Genomic DNA, 27,509 nt, shown 5'->3' with positions numbered 1-27,509 from the left:
TCTCGGATCAGGACTATCCCTCTCGCGCGGCGACTTTTTCTGATATGATTAAGCAGAGAGTCAGTAAACTTGATGGACCATGCTAGTCGTAATCTCGCGTGTTACGAACCCAATCTCCAGGAGAAGATTCGGAAAGTGTAAGGAAAGACGAGCATCACATCTGTAATCTAATGCGGAAGCGCAGGTTCTACGGAGAATAAAAAGTGTGTGGACCTTACGAAAGAGTAGGGAGGCCGCTTGGTCCACGAAGAACACCTGTTAGGTAAAGCACGATCCCTGCCGTAAAGAATACACCACCACGGGAGACTTCGCAAAGCTGCTGAAGAGCTGTTGCCAAGAATGCTTCACTGGGCCGAACATGGTGGGCGTCTAGTAGTGCATTCGAGGTGCAATGGGGTAGGTTGAATCGAGCAAGATGCCGCACAGACCTGACAATATCCATCTGGTTGCGAGATATAGAACATTAAAATGCGTTGAAGATGTAGGCTCACCCTCGGGTGTATCGTCAATGGCGATCCTGATGTAACCTTTCTCTCCCCAATCAGCTCCCCAAGAGTTCTTCACAAGATAGTAACTGAACAGCGCGTTGTCGAGTGCGATGACGAGAACTCACGGCTCAGCTGCTTCCAGGTCATAGCCAACTGCGAGAACACCGTGATCCAGCATCGTCGAGCAATTAGCTGAAAGCGAAAAGTCGTTTCATATGGGATCATAGCAGTGTCATGCCACCGTACAACTCAGAATCCCTCCACCATAGTGTTGGAAGGCAGGCGACCCTCCATCAACAGAAACACTAACTGGTCCAATAACAGCTATCGCTGCCAGAAGTGATGGTTTCGATTTCGGCGTCACGTGCACATAGCTTATAGAATGGGGCTAAAGATCAGAAGGATCAGCAGTCTAGTCGATTAACGTTGCTGAACTCACCGCAATGACATCCTTTGTAGTATCGCTTCGACAGGGAAAACGAATCGGGAATAAGATTGGAATGTCTTTTGATTCATATGGATAATCCTTCTCTGAACCGATCCCGTGATCCTTCACGTATTGAAACGCCTCATACATCTCACCACCCTGACAGGCCCTGAAGAGGTTGAGGAATCTTGTGTAGACAAGCTACAAAACCCTTTTGTCAAAACTGGAACATACGCGTTTCCATAACTCAAGCTGCAGTCGAGTAACTCTTCCTCCGAGAGTGACACGAGGTCCCCAGTGAGATTCTTGTGAAGACCCTCGAGGGCACCTGTTGAGAATATTCACGGAAAGTATCAGCGCGGACTAGCGAAGAATCCCACCAGTAGCTGAGAAGGCCCAGCAACTGGCACACTTTCCCTGATCTTTAACACCCGTAACCCAGCCCTTGGTAACATAGTTGACAACCACTGGAAGGTCTTCAACGGAGCCCTCATAACCAAAGGTGTTTCCTGAAGGATGAGCTGCACAGAAGGGGATGATCAGGTCTTCAGGATCAGTGATAGAGGAATAGCTGAAATGCTTGGCGCTACCGGTGAAGCTTCTTTCCTTCCCCACTTTTCCGAGTCTCGTCATTCTGAACTCAGCGTTGGTGAGGTGAGCAAATGGAGTGACTTTGAGCGTGTAGGACAGACCTGCAGTGGTAGTGCGGTACTCTCATGTCAACTTGAGTAGATGTTCCCAACCGGATGACCCCACCTTTAGAATTCTCTTCCTCTATGTAGCGAAGATTATCTGCAAAAATCTTCATACGGAAATCATCATGTGCACCGAAGTCGTGTCCAAATCTGGCCAGACGAGAATGCTCTCCAAGATCTGACAACCGGCCAAGGAAGTGACTCCTTACTTCTCCTTGTAGGCTTCGAACATTTCCCTCGCCTGGAGTCCGGCATACTCGGCAGTGACGGCTGCGAGAGGGAGTAGGAAGACCAGCATTTAAGATACGCAAATGGTTCTCACTGCAATAGGGGTACCTTTCGTTACCATTGTTCTCCTAGTCTATAGTGCAGCAAGGCCTCAGCCATCTGTGAGAGTACTCAGCGTACCCGGTGCTAGCCTAGCACTGCTAGGTGACACCTGGCAGGTGCCACGCCGTGAATACATGGGGACTCGGGAACCACACTTTGGTTCCTTGATTATGCCATGTGTGTGCTCCAGGAGTAACGTCTCTTCGCTCAACCCAATCATCACTGGTGAACAACTCAACATTGGCATCGGCGCTAGATGATGAGTTAGTCATTCGAAGATGTTTACAGCTCCCTATCGAAGTCCATACAGTATGTGAAGAACGTGATGTACTGCACGTTAAATGCTACGAATGAACAAAATTCCGCACAACCAGCTTCTTAGGCCTAGACCTCTCACGCACCATACACGAGGAGACCAACTATGGAGAAATCGAGACAGGAAGGATCACCATTGGAGGCGACTGCTCAGATCGTCGTAAATTACGATTCGTGATGGTTAGTAACCATTAAATGGTACCACCATGCGCGCAGGAACTGGCGAGCAGGGTTTTATCTAGAGTCACAAGTCTCATGCACGTGCGGTGGGAGTGTCTTAATCACACTGCTCATACCATGCCAATTCCTTCTTCGAGACTCGTCGAGGCTCGAAAAAAACGTAGAATGTGCAAAACTCGCCCGAACTTGACCGAAAACCGTGTCGAGCTCTGTTGATGCAACAGATGAGGCTTCTGACGAAGGTGAACGAGGTAACGGAACAGTCCACTGACTCGAGCCTCTCAGTCCTTCGGGTTTCTGCGCGAGGTGCATCTGTGTCTTCTCCAGACCCCGATCGTCTCCACGACAGAACGCTTATCGATGAGATTGACAGGGGGGATGGGGACGATCTCTACGATGCCGATGGTAGCATGGATGTTGCTGAGTCCGGAGAGAGTGATGACGATGGGGAGGAAGAGAGTGATGTTGGAGGGGGAGGAGAGCGTGAGGAAGGCGGAGAAGTAGAGAGTGGTGACGGGGGGCGGGGAAAGAGAGTTTGACGATGGAAGTGGTGGAGAAGAGAGTATCGATGAAGGCGGAGACGATAGACTACCTCTCCCTGATAGGAGAAGTTACATTTTCGAGGTTATCCCGAGCGCAGATAAAGCGATACTCGACGTTTCACCCACCAAGTCTCAATCGCCGCTCTTCGTTCCTGCTCCGAATATTTGGTCTCCCGGGCAGTCTTTCTGTTCGTATCAGAGGCCATCGGACGGTGCAAGGCTGCCATGCGACTGGAGCAACGTGATACATTCTTCCGGGTCCAACAGTTCCGTATGTGAATTAGGTCCGTGAGAGGTTCGCCAAGGAGCAGTCTACCGTTGCTGCTGGTGTAGCACCTGCTCGTTCATAATTTTTGCCGTCGAGCACCCGAGCGTCTGCCAGGTTCACTCACTATCAGTTCGCTAACAACAACGCAACGATAATGCAATGATCTTCGTGAATGAATGAAGATCGAATTGCCATCATTTGTGCTCAATGAGCACTGCTCATTCTCAACTTTCCTCCTTCTTTCCACTCGATATGCGACGTGGTAGCGGTTCTTCGAAGCTTCACTTTACCAGATATTCGGCGTTGCTGAACCATTCATTCTTCCCCGCCGTTATCACCGGTGGCCCATCAGGCTCTTCAGCGACCACAAGGAGATTCACAGTATTGTGCCTTCCCGCAGAATAGCGTTAGATAGAGTCACTCGTAATGACTCAATTACAGGCACAGTATGATGGGATGCCTCTCAATCTCACGGCAGAAAAATCGAAATCGGCAGGTCGCAAGGCTTGATCTCAAGTTTGCAGGTTGGTCCACGATATGATTTTCTTTCCTGTCTAATCTCTTTTCTTTGGGCATGCGGCGGATCTTACGGAATGCAGCTGCAGCGATCCTCCTCTTTGGAGGAGCCTTGGAGCCTTTCGCGGTGATAGGCTATGCATGGTATGCACGTGTACAGTCAAGAGTCGTCGGAGATGAGTTATGTTTCGGTAAATGCAGAGAGCATCGCCCGTGGTAACATGTTCTCCGTCGTGGCTCAGCAGCCCTCCTAAGACTTGCTGGGTGGAGAGCCGAACTCCTGGTTGTAGTTCAACAGATCTCAGGTCTGGGTCTCGATGATCTGCACTATGCTGAACCCGTAGTTGTAGGGTATAGACTAACTTCGTGCAAACTGAAGCCTCAAAACCCAGTTGTTGTCCACGGTTGCTGATGTTGTGTGCGTGCTCGAATCCGTCCTCGCTCACCCTTTCTCGATCTCATCGGCTTCCTCCTAGGGGAGAAAGTTCTGGACCAGCCGATGCGGCGACGGGACGGTAGAGGCTCTAGCAGGCTTACTGTGACGACCCAGGAGACTTCGCGTACGGGTGGCATCGTTGAGGGCGACGGTGGTATGGATCTCGCCAACCTGTTCTCAGTAGATCGATCGAATCGTGGCATGCCGACCGGGGATGAGGTCTCCGCCGGAGACCGTCTCCTAGCATCCCTCGAGTTTGGCTGACCTCGGTCAACTTTGCTCAAAAGGGGGGGCGAGATTCAACAGCTTAGCGTGCTGCGAAACTTTATCTTCAACCGGTGTGACTTGGCTCCGTCTCAGAGCCCTTGTATTTGCATTATGAGTGTTGAGTTTCTGTGATGTTCGGAGTGTTGGTGTGATCGACAGTGATTTGCTCGCTGATCAACCTACGTTCGAGGAATTCTCTGCTTCCGCAATGAACATCCAGCATAGTTTCGGAGGACTCCGTCTAGACCGGTACACCCCTTCACCACGATAAAGAAGATAAAGTAGAAGATACAGCTCCTCGCTACGGTTGAGTCCAACAAAGTTTGAACAAACGAGTTGCTTATGACAACTTGAACGCCGGTAAGAACAAGAGGAGCATTGCCATCCTTGTACGGTTAATACGATTACATTGTACATTGCTTGAACTTGTCGAGAGATACACTAGGTGTGTCAACAATATGAACGCGGGGATCCTATGAAACTGAGAGACTCGATGTTCAGTAAAGATTGTTCACAATAATGACATTCGGAAGCAGAAAGATGCGGCTTATCACTCATGAATTCAGCTCATCCATCCATGACATTGATACAGGAATGGATGCCAAGATTCTCAACATCGAATTTACCTCTCAACTCTGGGGTGTATCCGATGGTGCGAACAGCTTGATAAACACAAACCAAGTTGTTCGCCGTACTGTCACCAGCTCTGATGTCGCGTCTTAGACGCGGCTTCTGTCATTCACCCGCGAACCTACCAACTCTTTGACGTTGAACGCGTCGACCAGCATCCTGTGGGGAAGGAGCTCCTTGACTTCAGAAGATCGCAGTCATTCAAATGTTGAATGAAATACAGAGATGAATTATGCCATCTCCACATCGCAAAGAGCACAGGGATTCGGTCCACATCACAGTGCTCCATAGTTGAAGGATGCTGAGATCCTCAACCGACAGGTATCTATCACTACCACAGATACCACAATGAATCACTCACCATATTCACATACAGTACGACCATATTCCCTATACTGGATCAAAAGTATTCGTTACATTGACGCGCTTCGTCCGACTAGACCAAAATGTATTGACCAGATTCAATGTAATGCGTGCATACCGAGGGAGACGCCTCCCTCTCGCAGGTCTTGCGTCTCAAGATAGTGTAGCAAAATGTTACGTACGGTTAGTCACTTGATAGAACGCGACAGAGCAATCGGGACAGAGTCTGTAAATCTCGATTATAAGAACCTCAAAAGCTGTACGCTATCGATTAGCATGTCTCGATGGCGCATACAGCATGTCTCGACTGAGACAACCAAAGCGACGTTAGAATCGGCTCGATGATATGCCCAACTGACCCTTCGTATGGGCAGCTGCATGCTCAGCATACTCCGAGAACAATGTATGGCCTCTAGGCCCCTAAAAGATGATCATATATCCATCCTCTCGAATGAAATATTCCTCCGATAAAAAGCACAAAAAAAAGAAATAATCATTCATCCACGGGTGGATGTTGAATAAAGGATTTATGATGAAGCATCTAACGGGACTAAACGAAGATGCCAAAAGGAATGTTACGGTAGACTCTCCTCAGTGAGAGGCCATCTCGACCCCTCCAAGCTAACGGTGCCAAAACGGGGATCAAACTCTAGGTTAAGCGTCTTCTTCGTCCCTCCAGGCCCTTGGAACTTAACCGAGACCCGATCAGCTAATTCGTCGTAGTAGAAGATGGAGAAATCAGGAGCAATTGCTGGGGTGCGACCGCATTCCTTGTTGTAAAAGGATAGAAGATCCCCATATGTGTGTAGAGGGGACGAGATTGTATAGGCATTCGCTTCGCTGGACAACAGTTCGATTTTGAACCTTGCTTCGAACCTTTTACGGGTAGCGCCGCATACGATACTGTATTGAAGGTTTATAGATTCTCCTTCCCCGGTAAAAAGTGCATCCACTCGGAGATACTTAGGGTCCAACTGATATCCGAGAAAGTGGCCCTCGGGAGATCCGGCGAACACTGATGGCATCGAAATCATCAGGACCAAGATCACCAACTTGCAGTCCGATCTACACATTGATGGAAACGATGAGATGAAAAGTTACTAAACATGTAGCGTTTCCTTGATCAAGCCAATAACCACTGGTAAACAACCCAATACTGGCATCAACGCTAGATGATGTGTTAGTCATCCGAAGATGTTTACAACTCCCTATCGAAGTTCAATCACTTCCTGATGCTACCGAAAGAAAGGATCCTCAGAAGTCTCCCTCATTCTGGAGCCCTTCTGCTCTACCAACATCGATCAACTCGCGTACCTCACGTAAAAAGCTAGGAATGAACAGGATTCCGCACAGCCTTGTGCGGCGTAAACCTGCCGCAAACTGTACACGGATAGATCACCTATGAGGAAATCAAGTCAAGACAGGCACGATCACCGTTGGAGGCGACTGTCTAGGTCGTCTTAGTGGTACCTCCACACGCGACAGTGTCTGCAGGAATTGGCAAGTACTGAATAGCAATGGCTGCCAACGATTGGCGCATCATCTGAGAATTCAACGCATTATCCAACATGAGACTCAGAGGAATGCCAAATTAAGACACCCAACGATCCCAAAACAGCTTCCACGTAACTTCAGTAGCGGTGGATGGAGCACCGACAACGACACAGTACCCGGTGGACGCGTCGGTGATGACCAAGAAACATGTGAGCTGAGGATCATTGGGAGCCAGCCATCCCTTACTTGGGAAGCCATGGTCAATCGTCAAGTGTTTCACCCGTTGACCCCCGTCGATCAGACCTCGCGGAACTTTAGGAGCGGTGAGCATAGCTAACCGATCCGCAGCCTTAGTATACATGCACCGATCACACTTGTGACAAGTGACTTGTCCACCTAGCGGTGTCCGCATGTGCGCTGCGCTAGCATTCCCCCTTTTTGGGGGGTCGACCGGTATCGAACCCATGCCTCACGGGTGTGAGGCTGACCGCTCGACCTTTAGGCTGTACGGCCTCTGCCGTACTTGAGTGCTGCGCAGCTTTGAGTGGGATGGTTACGTGAGGAGTCTGGCCTACGGCCGGCTCGGCTGTGCAGACCCCACTATGTGGGGTCCCCTACACAGCCGAGCCATGAGCTTTGAACCGACATTTCATATCATTACATCGGGAATAGCGGTATAGAAAGTTGCATATACTTCTCACGCGCCACGAAATAGATCTAAGAATAATTAACATAGTGATATATTTAAATAATATAAAAAGTTTATTTTATCATACCCGAGATTCGATCCGGGGACCTTCCGGTCGTCAGCCGCGGCGCATACCACTAGACCAATCCCACCTTAAGATTGCAAGTGACGATTTTTGAGCGGACATCCTAACGGAGAATCTTAAATCGATTATAGCTCCTACCACAAGCTATAAACCAGAAAACGGCTGATGCCATTGTTCCTAAAATTCGATAAGGATTCGTTTGGTACTAGTCTCGACCCGATATTATGGGTAGATCGCGAAATAGACTTATTTACGTACCAACTTCGATGTGTATAAATTGGCTCTGATAACGGGCGGAGGGGCCCTGCCCTCGCCCTGAAAAAAAAGGGCGAAAAATTGTTTCATCCACCTAGCGGATGTGCAGCACGAACCCCCTTACGGGGGGTGCTAGAACCCGCGGCCTCTGAGGGTGGGCTCTGGATGGGTCGATCTACCGCTAGACCACTCAGGCACACAATGTACAACCTCGGCCCGGATGGGGCGTGGGAGACAACGGGGTGCTACGCACGGTCTTTGGCCTTCGGCCGGGCCTCCTGTGCTGCCCCGCGTGGCGGGGCCCCCAGCACAGTCGGCCCACTTGCTGGCAGTATTAAACCTGCTTAACTCCCCGCTAGACTTACGAACGCTTGCTACGTAGCTCGCAGTACAATTTCCAGAACTACCCAAACCCGGATTCGAACCCACGACCAACACCAGCTCTCCACACAAAATCTGTATCAAACGCATCGCTCCGCCGTTGAACAACGCAAGATTGTTATGGTGAACGCATCGCTCCGCCCTTGAACAAAACAAGATTTTTGTAAAGACCGCATCGCTCCGACGTTGCACAACGCAAGATTGTCGTGGCGCATTTTCGCATAAAACGTGAATTGACAAATTATCGTGGTCTATTTCTCATGAACAAATTCATAAACCACAATTCCGAGGCCAGATATAGCCTTTACAGACCCGTATGTACCAGGAGGGTGAAAATGGTGAAGATTGAATGGCGATTGGCCGAAATCGCCTTCGCATCCGCCCAACTTCCCTGTGAGTACATGGGAGTATTTTAGCGCGCGCCCGGGGCCCCTCCCCCTACGCGCGGGACAGTTCGATATGTCAAAAGGACTTCCATCTAGAGTCTGCACGCCTTCGTCAATCGAGGAAACCAGGAAGAGCGCACAATCTGACCCTTCATCGACCAAGGAGCTTGGTGCGAGGCTAGCTCATGGAAACTATAGATGGGCATCGTCATGGGTTTTTGACGATTCACGCTACGGTGTGCGTCACGTGAGTAGTTTACGGTTACGGAAAGGGCTTACGACTTTGCGGTTTGTGCTGAACCGCCGTTTTGGAATTGTGACGTAAAGGTTCGCTGTAAGGCACCCCACCGTAGCTGGAATAGTCGTTGAATTCACTCCTGGTGGCCCACATGCAACCAAACCGGTGAGCGTGTAACATTTGGTTTCGCATTGACCATTCGTTTCCCTTTCAAATACAATCCGTCTTACCCCCAGGCTGACCCGAAACTGCTCAGCCGGTCTACGCACGCGCATTCATATGCAATAAATTTAAACGACTTGAATGGCGAATCCTCGTCTTGTCCGTGAGACTGCTTACGGCGCCGTAATCTTACGGCTCGGGGCTCAAAGCGTAACCGCAAGTGAGCAGTCGTAACCGTCCGTCATTCGGCCCATCTATACTCACGAGGCCGTGGATGGCGAAATGAAAACAAAGTTCTGTTGTACATCGACCCTCCAGACTCGCAATTAGCTCGCAATAGGTTCCTTCGGAATTAACTGATTCCGATCAATCGTCCGTGCCTCAGGCAACTACTTGACAATGCAACAAAAGGGCATTAGCCGAACGGAGGGAGACTTCACCGACAGACACGGCGACAGTTATGACTAAAACCGAGCAGCAGCAGCAGTAGAAGTGGCATCAATAATAACATCACAGTGACTTGGAAGTTACCAAGCATCAGCCCACGAGTCTTCAGGAGGAGTAACGGCTAAGGACAAGAACGATACGGTAACCAGTATGAATACTTAACTGTTATTACTTCGAGCCGCTTGCGGTCTAACAGCAGGTTTCTGGTGCATCGCTGCAGCGCGAGTGTTTACCCTGAAAACAGTGTAGTATAGATCCTCAGTGCGAGAGAGTGAGGCTCTTTCCAATGCTTACACTGGGGCCGGGGGCGCTACACCAGGCCTGCCGAGAAAGCCCGCACTCCTGTGCTCATATCGTTGGAAGTCTCCACGACCAGTAGGTTGACGGACATCTCTACTAGCGAATCCACCGCCACTACGTCCTCCACCTCTACCCTTGCCACCTACACCAGCACTACCAACGAAAGATACCAACAGTGAATATACCTCTGCCGAAGCGTCCAGGAGCACTAGTGGTCTCTTGTACTAGACTTGTGAACCATTGTGGGATTTCTTGCTTGTTCTCTTCAAGTAAAGTCTGTAAAATATGGAATACCACACACAAACGAAGGCCACATATACACTCACCCATAGGTCCCGAAGGATGGGCTTGCTACCCTCATTAACGAAAGCTATAGCTGTTCCTAAGTTACCAGCCCTTCCCGTCCCTGAACAATACAACTTCATCAGCCGACTATGATAATAGCCCCTCCTACTTCCGATACGATGGACGTAGTCGTCAATGTTATTAGGAAGATCGTAGTTAATAACGAGGTTAACGTGGCTTATGTCCAAACCTCTGGCGGCAACATCAGTAGCCACCAAGATGGGCAGCTCTCCCTAAAGGGACCATCCCCCCTACCCCACATAGCCCGACTCCTACGCTTTTGAACGCCTTAAGAGCTTCTTCTCGTTCCCATTGGGATCGATCACCATGAATAGAGGTTGCCGGGTACCTGCAGTGCTAACTCTCCCCAGCTCACATGCGGCTGCTTACCTGTCTCTTCTTAGCATATTCTCAATCTCGTCCGCCTTACGTTTGGTCTCAACAAACACCTAAAACGAGATAGCTCTAACACCACCTCAGCTAGTGGCCGCCGTCCCACCAGAGTCAACCCCTCCTCAGTCTGCTCTTCCAAGACTCGGTACAAGTCCCTCAACTTAGAGTTTTCATCGACGTATCTACACAATGACAACCTAAAACCCTAGCCTCAGGCCACCTTACACACACCTCATGATCTGCTTAATAGAGCCATGGGTGGACCCAACACGACCGACTGAAATATCAACTCTAACGAGTAAACTAAGAAGCGACTCAGCCACCTGTGAGGTAGATATACTCCTTAAGGAAATCTCGGGCAAGCTGTTGAATCTCCTTCGGGAAGGTTGCCGAGAACATTGCACCTTGACTAGAGACATAACCACCTTAGTGTTGAGAGTCGAGCTAGCCGCTCTACTCTGTCTGCCGTCCCTCGAGCTTGGCATGTCCTCCTGCTCCACAATACGCCTAATCTGTGGTTCAAAACCCATATCTAGCATTCTATCGGCCTCATCAAAGATGAGCATCTTTATTTGACATAGGGACACACGAAACCTACCGCAACCCCTGTAATCATCAGGCGGAGCGAAGCAGCATTTTAATACCTTTCCATAAGGTCAGATAATCTACCAGGAGTAGCTACAAGAATATCACAACCCCTCTCCAGCTCTCGTAGCTGAGTACGGACATCTGCTCCACCATACACGACAACAGGACGAATACCTATGATGTCGCTGCAGTCATAGTTTTACTTGAGAGGTTTGTTTACCAGTATTATAGCAGAACTTTCGAGCTTCCTCGTGAATCTGCGATGCGAGCTCTCTGGTTGGCGATAGAATCTACCACGGGCAACTAGGATTGAAAACATTCCCAAGCTTTGCGATCACCAGTGTGACGGGATAAGCCTTCCTACGGCCGTAGTCACCACTAGAAGTAGCATTAGGGGGTCCATCAACAAGCATGTTATGAATCGCGGGGATGAGATAGGCACCTAGGGACAGATGTTGGACACAATCTTGCTGGGAGTTAGTACTACCAGTCTTGCCACTTCCGGTCTGTGCACATGACATGAGATCGCGTCTAGCCGTAAGAGTTGGAATAGAATACTTCTGTACAGGAGTAGGACGGTCGAAGCCACACCTGCGCTTAACATCATACATTTCCTTGTCCTACTACTACCCCACTACCTGTTAATATTCTCTACGATATGCGAGTCAACCTCACCATCGTTGAACTGTTCCAAAGGAGCTATCTCAGCCGCCCCTGCACCGGACACCTCAACAGGGATCTTATCGTATCTGATAAGGCCATCAGTACTCCTACCATTGCCGACCCAGATTAGACTAAGTACTGATCAAAATTGATGCCAGCATGAACAGTGTTCTCCTGATCGAATAACTCTCTCTCATCCTCGTATGCTGGCCTCCTCCCATCTCGTCGAGCCCAGGTGCCATCACCTAGTTCATCATCCATCTATATACCTCCGCCCTTCTAACCAACCTACCTTGTGGTGGTGGTTGAGACCAGTCAAGCCTGTCGTTCGCACCTCTAGAGTGGCCAGCGTAACTATGATATACTTTGCACCACAACTCCTACAACCTCTTCCTTATCACCTTGGCTTCGATCCGAATCCAAAACGTTCGCGGTCACCAAAGCGGGACTCTCTTGGAGCACCGAAACGAGATGATCCGGCACCTTACGGTGACAAAAATCAATCAGAGTTCAAAATTTCATCGTACCGAATCCATGCTGTTCACGGGATTGCTCTCTACCCTTTCCGCCACTACAAAGGTAAGCGAGATGATAGTTCAACTACTCAGTCGTATTAGTACGAGTAAGAGTCTCTAGCTCCACCATATCTGCTGGACGAGGAAGATACTTGCCTGGTGAAGGCTGCTGATTGACCGAATGCTTCTTCAATATGACGTGTGCCGTGCTGGAGTGGTACTGTATCTTTCGAAAGGACTCTCAATAGCGACTCACATGTGGGGCAGTGTCGACCCGAGCGGCACCCTCAGCTTCCATCTGTCTGCGTTTATGGGGAGGGACATACCTATGACGTGGTGATAATGACTCTATTGGTAGTGTTAATGAGACTGACTTAGCGGCAGTGCCAGCAGGGGCCTGTGAGTTCTTCGAGGTAGAAGAACCGTTCAAAGGTGCTGTGGCATTGTTCGTAGTAGTAGTAGATGGTACGTGGTTCATGTAACGTATACAACTATAATGACAAAGTCATCCTCTACTTGAGGGACCTTAAATGTATCTTTAATACGGAACCTCATCTGAATCTAGGGGAGCGTACCATAAGATTCTCATCGAGGGCCGATGAGCGTAGCTACAACACTGGAAGATTTCCAGAAAATGGGGGAGTTTTTTTCTTTATTTCTTAATGGCTCCCGACAAAGGAGTATACGCGGCGACGGTGGGGTTCTGTACTGCAATGACGGAGGCTCTCTGCCCAGCTGATTTTCCCAGTATGCCCAGCAGCTCCGACAAAATTCGCAAAAGTAAACTCACTTCGCTCCGCGGAGCAGATTCTCGCCCGCCAAGCTGATCGATTAGCCCTTAAATCGCTGCAAATCCTTCTTCATCAACCCCTTCGGAGACTTCCTGCCAAGGTAGTGCTGGGAAGCGGTTCAATCGATTGCCTATATCACTATGCATGTGTGAAGTCTAAGTACAGGCCTAGGCTAACCTGTGTGGTCGGTGGTCGCGCTCGTTTGGTGTCGTATGTCGCTGTATTGAGAGCCTAGTCGAGTTATAAATAGTAGAGTAATTGGTGTTATGGATGACGAATTGGCTTCTTTAGATGGTACGTGTGTCTGTGCTACGTGATTGCCTCAACTCAATCTTGAACGCCGAGAAGGCCGGTAAGAGGCAGGTCCTCGTCCGACCTTGCTCTAAGGTCATCGTCAAGTTCTTGCAGGTTATGCAAAAGAATGGTAATAACAACTGATGCCGATCAAGCATTTCTATAGTCATTGCTGCTCTCAGGTTACATTGGCGACTTCGAGATCGTCGATGATCATCGTGCCGGCAAGATCATTGTCAACCTCAACGGTCGTATCAACAAGTGCGGTGTCATATCCCCCCGATTCGATATCGAGACCGGCGACATGGAACAGGTATTATACTCATGGTCCTATTACTAGTGAGGTCGCTCTTATGTTCATCCCTTTTTAGTTGGCCTCCGATCTCTTGCCTTCCCGTCAGTTCGGTCACGTCGTGCTCACTACCCCTTACGGCATCATGGACCACGAAGAGGCCCGTCGTAAGCACACTGGTGGCAAGGTCGTTGGCTTCTTCTTCTAAGTCAACAACCGGTTATCATTCACCTACCACTGTCGACTGTGTAACAGCCATTGACTCTCTGGGGGTTGAAGAAGAAGGTTTCTCCAAGAAGGTATTCATTGTTGTGCCGAGTTTTAAAGTGTCGTCTAGGTGTGCACAGTTAATGGAAGTAATCGAACCTGGAACCCGTAGAGTCCCACCTTATGGGCGGCAATGATCAACTCTGGATGGGTCGAGCTTCCTTTCTTCATTTCAAGAGTAATCGTGCGGTATCACCTCTGTGGAGAAGGCGTTGCGAATAATGCCTTCGAAATATATAAAGGGCTGAGTTCAATCATTTTTCCACATGCTCTCTTCTTGTTGTTTCAAGAGTACAGCAGGATGGGGTATGCATATTGATGGTTCGAATCGATACTTTGTACGGACTTGTCCAAATGCGAAGCCTAATGAGGACCATGACTAAATTGAATCAAAATCTTGGGACTCCACTATGGAGGGAAGTTTCAATGGTGATGTGGGCCAGTGTCCAAGCAGGACTCCAAAACCCGCGGTGTAGGGAAGTACAGACGCTCAGTCCTCCCGAAACAAGACATAACTCGCAGAGTTCAACACGCTACAGGATAGACAGAATTGGTTCTCAGCCACGATAGTCGGTGACGCACGTGAACGTCAATCACATTATTCGCCCCCACTGGACAGTGTCGTAAACCCCCCCAGCAGGCAGTTGGCCGTATACTCCGGTACGCTAGGTTCTCCCTATGCCTGGCTGCAACTATAGCCACTGCATCTGCAAGTCAGTCCGCTTCTAGGGTAGCAGGGCCGGGACATGCCCTCTCTCCATGGAGTGTCCCCTAGAGCCATCAACATCACTGTTCGCGACATTCCAGAAACGCGCTGTCATACCAAATATAAGGCTGAAGTGGAAGTTTGACTTCTACTTTATTGTTAACCCTGAAGTTCACCACACAGGCTAACCCACACAGGGGCCCCAGACTGAGAAGGCAGATCAACTCGCTGCAGGGACTGTCTCCTCGTCCACTTCCCGGCGGGATCTCCTCGCACGTGCATGCAATGCGAGGAGCTGTCTCCATTCATATTACTTGGCAGTTAGCCTAAGTTATACAGATTCTAATACAATGTCTCAAAAGACCGTAGCCGTTGTCGGTGCCACCGGGTTATTTGGCAAGAGCATCAGTCTTGCTCTTCTGGAGCTAGGCCATAAAGTGATTGCCATTACTCGTAGTATCTCGAGTAAAGAGGGTATCATTAAGGAGCTCGAGAAGGCCGGTGCCAAGGTCAGTTTATAAACCCTTCGCTGTTAGTATACGTATCGTTTCAGGTAGTTGAAGTTCCAAATCAAAAAGATGAAGAGGCATTGGCTGCCGTCTTTCGTGACAATAAGGTTGACACTGTTATTTGTGCTATGCATGGTTCTGCTGCGGTAATCAGAGATGTCGAAGGCCATGTCATCAATGCTGCAGTCAAGAGTGGCACTGTCGAACGATTGTGTCCTGATGAGTTCGGTGTCCATACTGGGGCTATTCCATGGGGATTGGCTGATCTCTTTGATGCCAAGAAGGAGATGCAAGAGCTCGTTGCCAAGTCTGGTTTGCAGTGGACGTCTATTCTCAACGGCGGATTGTTCGGTTATTTCCTCCCCTCACTAAAAAACAGCGGAGCTCTCATGAGCTTTGGTGATAAGCACGCTCTATTCTTCACAAACAGTCTAGAAGATCTAGGCAAGATGATTGCGCATGCTGCTACTGACGATAGAACCATCAACAAGTATGTGCAGTTCCAGATCAATCCCACCACTCAAGCAAAGAATATCGAGTTGGTCCGGGAGCTCTGGCCGAAGGAGGACTTCCCTGAGAAGCACATTGATGAGGCCACGCTCATCCACCTCATGCGTGCCGAGAAGGAGAATGATCTTTGGGTTATTCTCTACTCCATCTTCTGTATGGGTGGCATGAACAAACTCGACTTCCCTGACACTATTTCGGGGAACTCAATATTGCCTGCAGACTACAATTTCACTTCGATTAAAAAGTGCCTCTCGGACCCTTCTTTCGTCTTCGCAGACAAGGAGTAAATCTCGAACACCTCATATATACTAGGCTGATAGTTGCAGCGCTAGGAAGTCTTAGACATTCCTAAATAGAGTGTCTGAGACTCACATCTTATACTTTGTTATTCACTTTTCTAAGTGAGAGGTTCGTGCACCTCCCCTCATCGTGAGCTCTGGTCAATGTTCAAGCAATCGGTCATTACCACTTTGTTGGAACAATGAGCTCTCTTCTAAATGATCGTGAGGCGGTTGCGTTCGACGTGTATCCACTCCAAATACGACACAGAAGTCGCGATTCCAAATTATTGTCAAGCGATGCGTAAAGGCTTGCCATAGCTATTCTGGAATGACCATAAAAACAGACACGTAGAGTAGACTCGTTTCATTGCTCGCGAATTAGTCCCATGGAAGGTTGCCAGGGGTTTAGAGTTCCTCTCAAAGATAGGGTTAAGACGAGAACTCAGCGTTATTATGGTGACATCCCGGAATCATCGTGAGGGATGCCAAAGACCGTCTCTCACACCTGTCAAGAAAAAATTGCTGTGATGGTCGTCCCCAACTTCGGTGATTACTGGGGAATCGCGTGGCTACTGTTGACAGAAATTCACTCCTAACAATTACGGTTTCGAGCTCCCTTATCATATCGATAATAGGAGGGGGATCGGTCACACAACTGTTGATGCGGATAGTGTGTGAGAATGATTACGAAGTTTATGGTGTGACACTGATAGGCACGACTTTGACATCGATCCCCCATTCGAGCAAAGACACCAATGCCCTTCCGAGCATCATCGATCTACAAGGCAACACGTTTAGTCAGCTCTCAATCGGACTCCTCTACTATATTGTTCAGTCCTGCCTCTCGACAGCATGGTATTCCACTTATCGAACGCAGGCTGGTATTCACAAGTGTCTTCCGATATGCAAGCGAAGGCGACAGGTGCCTTTCTGTGAAACATTAGGCTTTTGAAGATCATGCAATAGCAACTATAAGGCTGTTCAGGGGCTCTTTATTCTGTCTCTTTTCTAATACTGTACGCATTCACAATAGCTAAGGTAAGCGTTCCCAGCATTGAAACTAACGAGACGCTTACCAGAATGTGTTAGAAGCAGAGCCGTGGTTCACGCTAGGATGCAAGTATGAATTGGTGTAGATTGATCGATATGCACATATCAATATCATTAGAAATTGTAGACAAATGCAGTTGACAGTGTTAGTGAGAAATCTTCATTCACAATATTCACCTAATCGTCATTCGAATCTTCTGATGATGCAGAACTGTTGACCGTGCATGACCGCTCGGTACACGATGTTCCAGAGCGTGACCCTGCTAGCGTGAATCAAGGCGAGAACAAGACAGAATATGCTTACTAGCTTTCGTGGGCGTTAATTTCTCGTAGTCACCAAAGAGGCCTCGGAGGAACTCCTCTTGCTTAGCGATTGTAACTGAGTCTTTGGGTGACAGATCTCCTCGATCCGAAATCGACGGACCTATAAACCACCAAACCTAAGCAGGCGAGACCACGAAAGACTTACATGTCATAGTAGTGGTAGAAAGGAGCGAGGCAACCGAGGGGCTGGTGTCCAGTCGGGTTGCCGGAGGTCGGGGAGTCTCGCTGAGTCTCTTCTTGAGCGTAGCATCAACTTTCTTTAACAGTGCTTTTCTGCCGGCTCTATCCCTTCTAGTGACGACTCTCACGGCAACTATCAAGCCGATCGTGAGGAAGAGCATGGGTAACCACAGATTCTCTGCAGAGCATTCGGGAGGCGGTGCTGTTCTGAGACGCCATATCTCATTCTGGGAGGCCTCGAATCTCCGCTTCCAGTAGTCGGCTTTATCATGAGCTGGCCCACAGAGGCCGAGCATATCCCCGAGTGAAGGCGATGACGACGATGGGACTACCATGGATGAACAAATACAATTCCTGGTATGATCGGAAGTCTTCTAATACATGCCTGCCAGCATGGGTGGAGACAAGCATCGTCAATGCCATCGAGGGAAACAACATACGCGAATTCCCATATATGTGGCAATACACATCTGATAGTATTTGAGCAACCATGTGACCAGACGACTATGTTCGAGTGCAATGGAGAATCATTAAAGTCGGAGACCATCCCAAGACCAAACCAGACAAGAACACATCGAGTTCCTAGCATTACACACGCTAGCTGTAACCACAACCTCCTTAGGACACCATTGAACTACGACTGGTAACGCTTCGGGCAAAGTGTTCTGTATGTAGGAATTGACGAACTCAAGCCATCGAGTCTGTGACTAACAAAGGCGATGCGTTTCGGCCTCTTGAGGGCTGATGATGATAATGATACAACAGCTTCATTCGATAATAGTTCTGAAAAGCCTAATAATGCCGCTTCTTAAAGCATGAATAACATAACAACAAAGACTCTACTATTGTCATCGAGGCCCAGCACGAGAGATGGCTCTTCGCGACAAGACCTCAAGAAATGATCGAAAATAATGTTTACAGATATTAACACAATTCCCGTGGTGCCGAATGACTATCAAAAGCGAGTGAAGACCTCCATTCCAGTAGAGTGTAGTAACAAAACCCGATCAAGCGACTTGGTAAGACAGTCGCAATAGGCCATATAGGAGGCACAATCCTTCTGAGTCTCCGTTGACCATATATCCGGCATATTCATCATCACCAAAGCACTGTCTTTGCTTCGCTCCGCTATCATTGCGTTCATCCTCATGTACGGCCTTGCGCTGTTAGGATGAGCCACTGGTTGACGCTGGGAAGCAGCTCCAGACGGGACCTTGAGGGAATTGCCGGATTGGGAGTTCGAACTGAAGGCGTTGACTTGTGCTAGGCGGTCCATGTAGCTTCGACGCTCTTGAATCTTATTGTGAACGTTGGACAAAAGATCTGATTCGTTGCTCCATTCGAGTTCCTCATCGAAGGCCTTAATGGTTGGTACACGACGTTTCTGTCGGGAGGGGTGATGCGGCAGACTGGAGGCCACTTGGTGCTGCTCCCCTGGAAGTACTCCATTGAAGAGATCATCTAGACTGGTCGGGAGAGTATTTTGCTGAAAACAAACACAAATACACTTTCTATATATAAACACAGTTGAGGCTCTTATACTAGCTCTATCGATCGCCACCGATGATCGCGACTACGTTATCGCACGAGCGCTCTTACACTAAGGGCCAACGAACTATTCTACAGCTAGTGCATGAATAACGACGATGTGAAATCTCGAATTACTCGACTTACTCTTTTGAAGCCCATCTCCTTGGCCGCAAAGTCTTCCCCTCTGTTGGTGACCTTAATCGTCCAATCATAGGTATAAGGTTCTATCATAGCATCATCGTTTAGGACCACGACTTCAATGACGACATCATCTAGTAGTTTATGAGCCCTCAGCAATTTCCTCAAATTACTCTTGGCAGTTTCTGTTGCCTCATCGTCCGCGTGCTCCATGACCAGCAACACCCTAACCTGACATCCTCTCCACACTTTATGCTGTTTGAGGAAGTGAGCACATAGTAGTAGGAAGCCTCCATCATGGATCATCCACCATACATCTATCGTGCCGTTCATAGGTATGGCCCTTTCCCCCACAGGCATAAACGATATGTTCTTAACACACATGATCGCCTTCCCTGTATTGGTGGCAAACTGTAGTAGCCGTACGAACTCATATGCAGCATCAGGATGGCCCTGCCAGTCCGAGGGCCAGGACAAGAGGACCGAGTTGGGCCGTAGACCTCCAATTCCAGCTAACTGCACTGCATACGATGAACCCTCCCCAAATGATGGTGCTACAACGACATCTGCAAAGCCCTGTAAAGACTCCTTAGCCATCACTTCGGCAACCCGTTTCCTCTCAGCCGCGACCTGAGATGAACGCTAAGGGACTAGATTCACTGTACTGTATTACCCTCTTATCGTCACCATCTACGACTATGGCCGAGGCTATACACATGCCGCGGCCCTTCCTCATTTGACCATAGAAACGAAGCAGATCATGACAGCGCGCCCCCGAGTGGGTGTGCTCCTCCTGATCTTCATCCGAATAAGCAGCATCGCAACCAGCTTGATATAGCACAAGGACCTGTCATAACAAACATGATGACAACAATACAGTTTGCTCCCACCTGAGGTCTCCAATTGATTCTATTGTGAATTTTCTCCTGTAGCCCTAGTAAGGCGGCCAGGGCGAAGTTATAACGTAAACCAGCGAAGCCACTGCCCCATTCAGCTTCGGCTCCTACCCAATCGAGATAGAGATAAAGTAGCGCTGCCAGAACCAATACGCCGATGGTCCAATAAACAGATACTATTATCATCACCGCGAGGGAAGCGACAACACCCACGAATGATGAGATTATATACCACAACCGGAAGCGCTTCCTAAAGATTCCAGCGGGCCTCCATGTCGGTGATTTGAGTAAGGTGAGCATCAAGCATGACACATTCATAAAGGCATAGCAGACCAGGAAGCACATCGTCAGAAGTGGTGCTATCAGATCGAGATTTCCAATCATAGAGAGAGCAATAGACAAAATTGCGGTGACCAGAATCCCCCTGGCCGGCTCTCGTTTACGATTGAGTACGCTTATAGGCCTTAGTAGAGGCAGCAGGTTATCAGCAGCAATGGACTGCATGAGCCTAGGCGCCACTGTGAAGCACTGAAGAGCCTGCGATACCGATGAGATGAATATACCAACGTATGCTGGTATCCTATGGGGCCATACGATCTGCCCAACGATCGTCCTAGCCTCCTCATTATCAACTCCTACGAGTCGACGAAGATGAGTAGCAGCAGCAGGAGGACCATGCTTGAGATAGTCACTAGTGGCTACAGCACCCCAAAGGAACATGAAAGATAAGTACCTGAAAAGGGTATGTGGACGAACCAAGCGGAACTATGTATTTCCAAAACCATCGCCAAGTTTGAAGGGAAATATGCACATGGTCAACTACGTGTGGGCGACAATATGAAAATTCTGAGAAAATTTTAGGAAATTCTTGTTGTTTCCTGTACCCTTCTACCCGAATTAGTATATATATTTCTGTGATGAAACTCCTGAGCTCAGTTGAGAAGCGTCGCGGAGTGACAAAAATTCCTTACATGAAGAGGGAAATCGTGATAGCTCCAAAAGTGCCATTTCTGATGTTCTTGGGTGGATCTCGTAGGACATCAGCACGATTAGCTCCCGATAATATTCCAGTGAAGCACGGGAAAACTATCGATAACACTGTACCAAAGCGAACACCATCATCGTAAGAGGGCCCAAGGTTGTTGCCAAGGGTCGATGCGCTGAGACCGGTGACACCAGCCAATTGTATAGCCTCACTCTGTGGTGACACGAATATCCCAACATAAAACATGAGGATGGTCAGAGATACTACCACCACGAAGAAGACCCCGAGTTTGGTGACTACGTGGATACCACCCCAGACCACTACGTTTAAGATAAGGACCAGAGATCCACCGAATATTTGGTGATACCCGGGTATGCTGATGAGATCGGGGACAGCCATAGCCAATGCATCAATAGCACCAACAGACTCTAGTACACCTAGGAGAGCAAAGCCAAGGTAGTAGGTAATACCAACACTAGCCCCAGCGTATGCCCCTAGGGACCTCGATAGCATATGATAAGGGCCACCCTCAGAGACCACACCGCCAGATGAGGCAATAGCACTGAGGCAAGAGGTTGTACAGAAAGCTACGATGAAGGAGAGGACCACGGCCAAGCATGCCTCGCCAACACCAGCATTGCCGACTACGTAGAAGAACCTCAGGAATATGAGAACGCCCCACATATTCTCGCAGGTTGGTATCAATACTCCAGTTATGGTCCCTTTGAGTTTCTTATGCTTAGTGGTATCACTTGCAGTTCGACTTCTGGGCTTATTACTAGATGAGGATGAACCCCGATTGCTGCCACGAAAGGTCTCCCCGAGCATAGTAGCGTCCGCGCCGAATATGGTCAGGTCATTTTGCTGGACGAGCTCACCATTGTCCTCATCACTTTCCTTACTCGAAGGGGAAGTCACCTGAATGATGTGAGCGAATATTCATGTATGTTGATGATGACGATTCGTGTTGGTTTTTGTACATTTCTACTCTAAGGAAACCCAGATGAGGGGACCAAATTTAAAATCAGGGCGTTCACGAGGTAGGCTCTCGTCCATCCCGATTACTACCTTTGCATTAAACAAGTCGTTGAGACTATTACTCTTTCCACTCTTGTGATCAGCCATCGTTGACATATAAAATTACAACTGAACGATTTCATGCACTCGACAAGCCTCTGAACTCTGGGAAAATCTAAAACGGTTTCTTTCAAGATATTCGTAGGGGATTCACCCCGACGTAGATTTGTAACTCTTCGTAAGCGCGAACAGAAGTGGCTACTGACTTCACGCCTCATGTATCCTCGTCGACGGCAAACGAGACGTGAAGTCAAGCCGACTCGCCTAGGGAAAGACAAAACAGTTCGCCTCGCACGTCTCCACTCCTCGCGTTCTACGCGGCGTCTCAAGGATGGCCACATATTATGGGGCCTGGTGGGCAAGTCGAGGGAATGCATCAAAGTCTCTTTCGTAGTTAAGGCGCTGACCTATAGTATCCTGTAGTCTGAAGAATGTCGAGTTCTGCTATGCATACACGCGTGAAATGAGTCGAGGTTGAAAAATGTAGGTCACTCACAGCGGAGCGACGCAGACCATGGGCGGCGGCGGCGCAAGATACAAAATACGTTCAGGTGCTGCGTGTCTCGCCACAGTCCAGCCCTCTTCCGGTAGAGCATGACATTGTCGCCCAATATGCTCCGGTTCTTCCATGCATTGGTTTTGAGGTCAGCTCGTACAGTTCCTCTCGAGAGAGGATAACCACATTTCTCGGGATGGTAGCAGTGGGGGGTCGACACCGACATGCCGTTCTCCAGGAAGAGTCTGGGAATGTGTGGAAGAGGACAACAGGACAGTGTTCTCGGGATGGAGACCGTATATTAGTGACCAGATGAAGATAGAGTACCCTCAGTCACCTCGTGATTTTCCCACTAACTAAAGTGTGTTGTTAGTCAATCTATCATAGTTCTCCTGCTCATCCCATTACTAGTGCTGATATGACCTCACTTACCGCACCGCAGCCTTCAGTCAATAGCAGTATGTTCACCACTGGGTGGAAATGCGACATAGTCATTGTCGATCAGGCGTTAGCGGAGCTAAGGCCGAGTTCAAGAACGCTAATAGTCGCATGCTCACTTCGAAATTCGTAATGCTTCATCGTAAGAGTCGCCTCAGGAGCCCTGGTGATTCAGATGGTCAGCCCTGGTATTAAGGCAGGCCGCCAGAGGAAGACCGTAGAGGAGGACAAACAGCCGGCTGAGGTGAGCTGTTGGATTGTTGGAGACTTTCAATGGGGAGTGGTAGGTCTTCTGTGTTCGTTTCTCGCCTGATGACACCCTTATGGCCGCTTCTACCAGTGACGGTCTTATCAAAATCTATAATTGTCGTGATGGCAAGGAGGCTTACACGTTACAGTCACGTCGTACAGGTAGTATGTCGATGTACGTACTGTAGACCTGCACGACTGTGTAGGTGATATAATCCAACCGGTTACACAGATCCGTTGGCGCCCCATGGGGGCCTCAGTAAAGTCTCAGAACGTTTTAGTCAGTGTGAATGCTGCTGGAGTGGTAGGAGCTCGACTGCCAGCCCTTGTTCGATTTGAAGTAGGTGTCACACTGGCACGTCGCGACCGGCGCATGCATACATGAGGTCACTGAGGAAGGAAATCAATTGTTCTGCGTGGACTATGCCGCTGATGGCAGTCAGTTCGCCACAGCTGGAAGGGAAAGGTGACCAACTTAGTAGATGCATGTTGCAGGGGGCGTTGCATCAGGGGAGTCTCCGTGTATGATGAGAACACCAAGGCGTTGATCACGACTCTCAAGGGTGGAGATAGTTTGCATACTCCTGGTCATTCTAATAGAGTCTTCAGCCTCAAGTAAACTGTTTGAAAGAGCTGACGGAGTTGGGGGCATGCGGTCCATAGGTACCATCCGAAGGAGGACCCAAATGTCATAGTTACTGGTGGTTGGGACAATACGGTGCAGTTCTGGGACGTTAGAATGGGGCATAGTGTGCGCTCGATATATGGTGAGTCGGGGTAGCGAAAAGTAGTATAAAATTCTCATGGTGCACTGGTGACCCGGGCTGGTGCTCGGTCAGGACTTCAAATCCTGGGGCGTCGGGAGGCGCAGGCGTTCGATTCGCCCTCCGGTGCGTTTTCCGGTATTTTTGGTGTGATTTGGCAACAAGTCGATGGCACTTGTCTACAGGTCCTCACATCTGTGGCGACAGCGTTGACATCACCAATGATGGGAAACGCATCCTCACGGGTAGTTGGAGGATCGACAAGCAACTGCAGATCTGGGATTATGCTGAGGGAAAACTTATTGAGGACATTCCTTGGACGAGCGAAGTGAGCGACCCTCTACCTATATGGCTCCTCACTTACCACTCCATCTGCTTCAACAATCTGATATGTGATACTATCAGTGCCTATTTGGTCAGCCTCAGGGCGCCGTAACCAAACCGTGTATGGTGTATGCAGCACAGTTCAACAAAGGTCGTCGATCTGGGGAGTTCATCTGTGCTGGTGGAAGCGGCTCTAACGAGGCTAAGGTCATGCATAACCACAAGAGTTCCGACGACCAGCCTGGTGACTGGACAACTCTGGGCACACTCACAGGTTGGCTACTGCTGCTGCTGCTGCAGTCACTGATGCCGCACTCAAGCCCCCATTAGGTGTGGATAAAGGATGCTTCACAGTTGACTTCACCTCTGGCAAGCCGAAGGAGGCGGAGTTGGTAGCTGTAGGCGGTGGCGATGGCGTTGTTAGAGTCATGGAGATCGGCTATCGAGAAAGCGAAGAAGAGGAAGAAGAAGACTAGTCATGCTCATGTGTGATTCAGTGCCTCGAAAAGTGAAGTTTTTGGGTTGAAAGTTCCAAAGCTGTCCTTACCTCTTAACGACCATACAACCAATTCTGACGCCAATGATTACCACTCACCAAGGCAAAGATAACGCCAAGAGTGACGCAAGCTGATCTCGATCATTGACTAACCTGGGTCGTGGTAATCGGACAGTGAAGCGCCTTTAGTAGTGATCGAAGCGGCTTGAAGGCACGGCGTGAAGTTCGCTTGACAGCACTACTACTCCACGATCATCAGCATTGCCTCAGTTAATGATACGGTGTCTCTCACATGCTGCCTGCGATTTGAATTAATGCGACCTCTCGTCGCACAGAATTGGTCGGCCGAGTTTTTCGAGTTTATTCGTAGAGGCTTTTTATCACCATGAAGAGAGACCAGCGCCCGCCTGGTCTATTACCAGAAGGTTGACTCAGCGACTCGCGTGCGCACTGTGGACGGACTTTTAAAACCTTCTGTGTGATAATCCTAATGAATGCATAATTCGTCTACATCCAATGAGCTAAGAGATTGCGATGGTAGGTCCCAAAGGAGTATTCAATATTGACTAGGTCGAGGAACACACTGTCCGTGTCTTCGCTTGCATTCCATGTAAAATAGCTAGGGTACTGCATACGCCTGGGCATGGGAGACCATAGTGTAGTCCTTTAGGTGTGTGTGACTACAAGTGACCAAAGGTCACAAGGTCAGAACAGTACCACGAATGCAAAGAACCCAAGTTCCTAGAACTCCTAGGCTAGAAGCACAACGAACAAAATCTGACGTGACGCCACAATCGACCACGCTGTTAGGCAAGCCAAAGGTGCAAATCCGATGAATAACTGTCTACCTCAGACCGGCTTAAGGAATGCCAAGCGATCTAAGGAAGCAAGTGAACCTGAGGTCATTTCCAAAGGTCTACATACCTCCCCCCCTTAGCTTGACACCATTCCGAAAACTAAAGTCTGACCAGTGAGCTAACATTAAACAGCAAATAACAAGAAAAAAGAACACAAATGATACCTTCAGCATTACAAAGATCTTCTATGAAGATCTAAGGTCTTCTCAAGAGCACCAACGGAAATGCTGTAGTCTTGTAGCATATCCAGGATCACGCTTATTAAGCGTGATCATCGTTAATAACGAATTATGCAACGAATTGTAGCGAATTTTGCCGTATTTTCGCCAAATGCAGCCAGCCGAGACGGCAAGGTCTTCACCGAAGAACATTCGTGGGCCGCGTTAATTCAGATGACGGTGGTCCTAAAATTCGGCCAAAGGTACACCAGACCGAAGGTTCATGAGTCAAGTAGGAGCGATCAGGAAGCGCAGACGACTTCTTCTTTTGTGAGGCCACTGAACTTACCATGCTGATCGCGAAAAGGATTCGTGAACGCTTTCTCGCTACGGGCGAGAACAGATAGCCCGGAGGTTGAAAGGCGAAGGTAAACCCGCATCTCAAGAGTCTCTGTAACCCTTCCTCACAATGGCACTTACAACAGAAAATTATGTTACACCCATTCATAACCTCACTCGAAGGTCTACCATACTGAGTATGATAGGTGATCAGATGGGGATACGCTCCACACTCCTAACAATACCTCAACAGAGCCGACGCCGACGGCAAATATAGCGCATCATCCGAATTGGAAGAATTCAGGATACCATGGCAGAGTAAGACGTTGCCAACTAAAGGGCGGTCGATCACATCATCGTGAACCAACCCTGCCATACCCTGCCATTACTGCATGATCGATTACCCAAGGTCCATTAAGGTAATGATAACATACGTCACCAAAGTTCCACGCTGAGCATCGAGATGCCCACGCCACACCTTACCAGGGCCATAAGAATTGGGATAACAATGATTCCAAATCCATGCATAACGACCAGGGTGAGTAGGAGCTTCGGTATATTTGGGAATCAGTGAGCATATTGATAGTCATAGCGAATCCCAAAGGTGACACATAGATTGCTTGTCGCTCTGGCAGAGGAAGGTCTCCTCGTAGTCAGAGGTGGTACCGACTCAAAAGAAATGTTCTGGGAAGGACGAAAACGTGACATAGAGGAACCCAATAGTCCGAGAGGGGCTTTCGGAAAACTCTTCGGAACATTGCGCCAATCCAATGGGGCAGGAGTTGTACTAACTGGAGTTGTAGATATAGGAGTCGCTCCGCTAGTCGAAGGCGGGACTCGCAAAGCACCAGTAACGCTTACGTCCTTATCAAAGGTCGCAAGGTCAGAACAGTACCACGAATGCAAAGAGCCCAAGTTCCTAGAACTTCTGGGCTGGAAGCATGACGAACAGAATCTGACGTGACGCCACAATTGATCACGCTGTTAGGCGAGCCAAAGGTGCAACGCAACGCAACGCCTACCGGGGCGTTACACGCCTGTTGGCGTATCGCCCTTACAACGCCTAATGCACGCTAAAGTGGTAAAGAGCGGCAGTGAAATCCCCTGTCATAACAGGAATAAAAGAGGAAAGGTCGATAAAAACTAACGGGACCAGCGGAC

At 48.9% G+C, this 27,509-nt stretch overlaps 8 protein-coding genes across 8 annotated transcripts; 4 read left to right on the top strand and 4 right to left on the bottom strand.

The window, feature by feature from the left end:
* Positions 1–369: 369 nt before the first annotated feature.
* On the bottom strand, positions 370–1,908 carry Pmar_PMAR008183 (cathepsin L, putative; the record flags this gene model as incomplete). The annotated part of the gene is made up of 10 exons (XM_002768953.1): positions 370–428; positions 492–574; positions 614–680; positions 735–876; positions 928–1,084; positions 1,150–1,243; positions 1,296–1,436; positions 1,506–1,607; positions 1,672–1,760; positions 1,820–1,908. The coding sequence occupies 10 exons, from the start codon at positions 1,906–1,908 to the stop codon at positions 370–372; spliced, it is 1,023 nt and encodes a 340-aa protein (XP_002768999.1).
* Positions 1,909–2,762: 854 nt separating this feature from the next.
* On the top strand, positions 2,763–2,935 carry Pmar_PMAR008182 (hypothetical protein; the record flags this gene model as incomplete). Its single annotated transcript, XM_002768952.1, has 1 exon — positions 2,763–2,935. A coding segment is annotated over one exon (173 nt), but the record flags the coding sequence as incomplete, so codon positions are not given.
* Positions 2,936–9,571: 6,636 nt separating this feature from the next.
* Pmar_PMAR008181 (ATP-dependent RNA helicase ded-1, putative) lies at positions 9,572–12,875 on the bottom strand (the record flags this gene model as incomplete). Its single annotated transcript, XM_002768951.1, has 23 exons — positions 9,572–9,714; positions 9,766–9,827; positions 9,888–10,035; positions 10,079–10,169; positions 10,220–10,299; positions 10,348–10,471; positions 10,515–10,587; positions 10,629–10,687; positions 10,738–10,813; positions 10,863–10,908; positions 10,955–11,035; positions 11,089–11,225; positions 11,276–11,393; positions 11,440–11,509; positions 11,558–11,661; positions 11,707–11,810; positions 11,858–11,968; positions 12,022–12,127; positions 12,175–12,236; positions 12,284–12,365; positions 12,503–12,623; positions 12,654–12,723; positions 12,772–12,875. The coding sequence occupies 23 exons, from the start codon at positions 12,873–12,875 to the stop codon at positions 9,674–9,676; spliced, it is 2,070 nt and encodes a 689-aa protein (XP_002768997.1). The 3' UTR covers positions 9,572–9,673.
* A 604-nt stretch (positions 12,876–13,479) lies between these two features.
* Positions 13,480–14,073, top strand: Pmar_PMAR008180 (40S ribosomal protein S15a, putative; the record flags this gene model as incomplete). Its single annotated transcript, XM_002768950.1, has 3 exons — positions 13,480–13,612; positions 13,665–13,795; positions 13,854–14,073. 3 exons carry the CDS (start codon positions 13,480–13,482, stop codon positions 13,980–13,982), a joined length of 393 nt encoding a protein of 130 aa, XP_002768996.1. The 3' UTR covers positions 13,983–14,073.
* A 1,024-nt stretch (positions 14,074–15,097) lies between these two features.
* Positions 15,098–16,224, top strand: Pmar_PMAR008179 (Leucoanthocyanidin reductase, putative; the record flags this gene model as incomplete). Its single annotated transcript, XM_002768949.1, has 2 exons — positions 15,098–15,256; positions 15,301–16,224. 2 exons carry the CDS (start codon positions 15,098–15,100, stop codon positions 16,051–16,053), a joined length of 912 nt encoding a protein of 303 aa, XP_002768995.1. The 3' UTR covers positions 16,054–16,224.
* Positions 16,225–18,326: 2,102 nt separating this feature from the next.
* Positions 18,327–21,834, bottom strand: Pmar_PMAR008178 (conserved hypothetical protein; the record flags this gene model as incomplete). The annotated part of the gene is made up of 5 exons (XM_002768948.1): positions 18,327–19,087; positions 19,276–19,899; positions 19,943–20,116; positions 20,160–20,898; positions 21,137–21,834. 5 exons carry the CDS (start codon positions 21,832–21,834, stop codon positions 18,557–18,559), a joined length of 2,766 nt encoding a protein of 921 aa, XP_002768994.1. The 3' UTR covers positions 18,327–18,556.
* Positions 21,835–21,902: 68 nt separating this feature from the next.
* Pmar_PMAR008177 (hypothetical protein) lies at positions 21,903–22,068 on the bottom strand (the record flags this gene model as incomplete). The annotated part of the gene is made up of 1 exon (XM_002768947.1): positions 21,903–22,068. A coding segment is annotated over one exon (166 nt), but the record flags the coding sequence as incomplete, so codon positions are not given.
* Positions 22,069–23,336: 1,268 nt separating this feature from the next.
* Pmar_PMAR008176 (WD-repeat protein 51A, putative) lies at positions 23,337–24,974 on the top strand (the record flags this gene model as incomplete). Its single annotated transcript, XM_002768946.1, has 9 exons — positions 23,337–23,405; positions 23,449–23,572; positions 23,617–23,714; positions 23,755–23,876; positions 23,921–24,025; positions 24,074–24,177; positions 24,360–24,502; positions 24,601–24,772; positions 24,829–24,974. 9 exons carry the CDS (start codon positions 23,337–23,339, stop codon positions 24,972–24,974), a joined length of 1,083 nt encoding a protein of 360 aa, XP_002768992.1.
* Positions 24,975–27,509: the final 2,535 nt, after the last annotated feature.

This window comes from Perkinsus marinus (assembly GCF_000006405.1).
Source record: "Perkinsus marinus ATCC 50983 genomic scaffold scf_1104296966738, whole genome shotgun sequence".
Taxonomy (NCBI): Eukaryota; Perkinsozoa; order Perkinsida; family Perkinsidae; genus Perkinsus; species Perkinsus marinus.
This window is presented reverse-complemented; position numbering and strand designations above follow the sequence as displayed.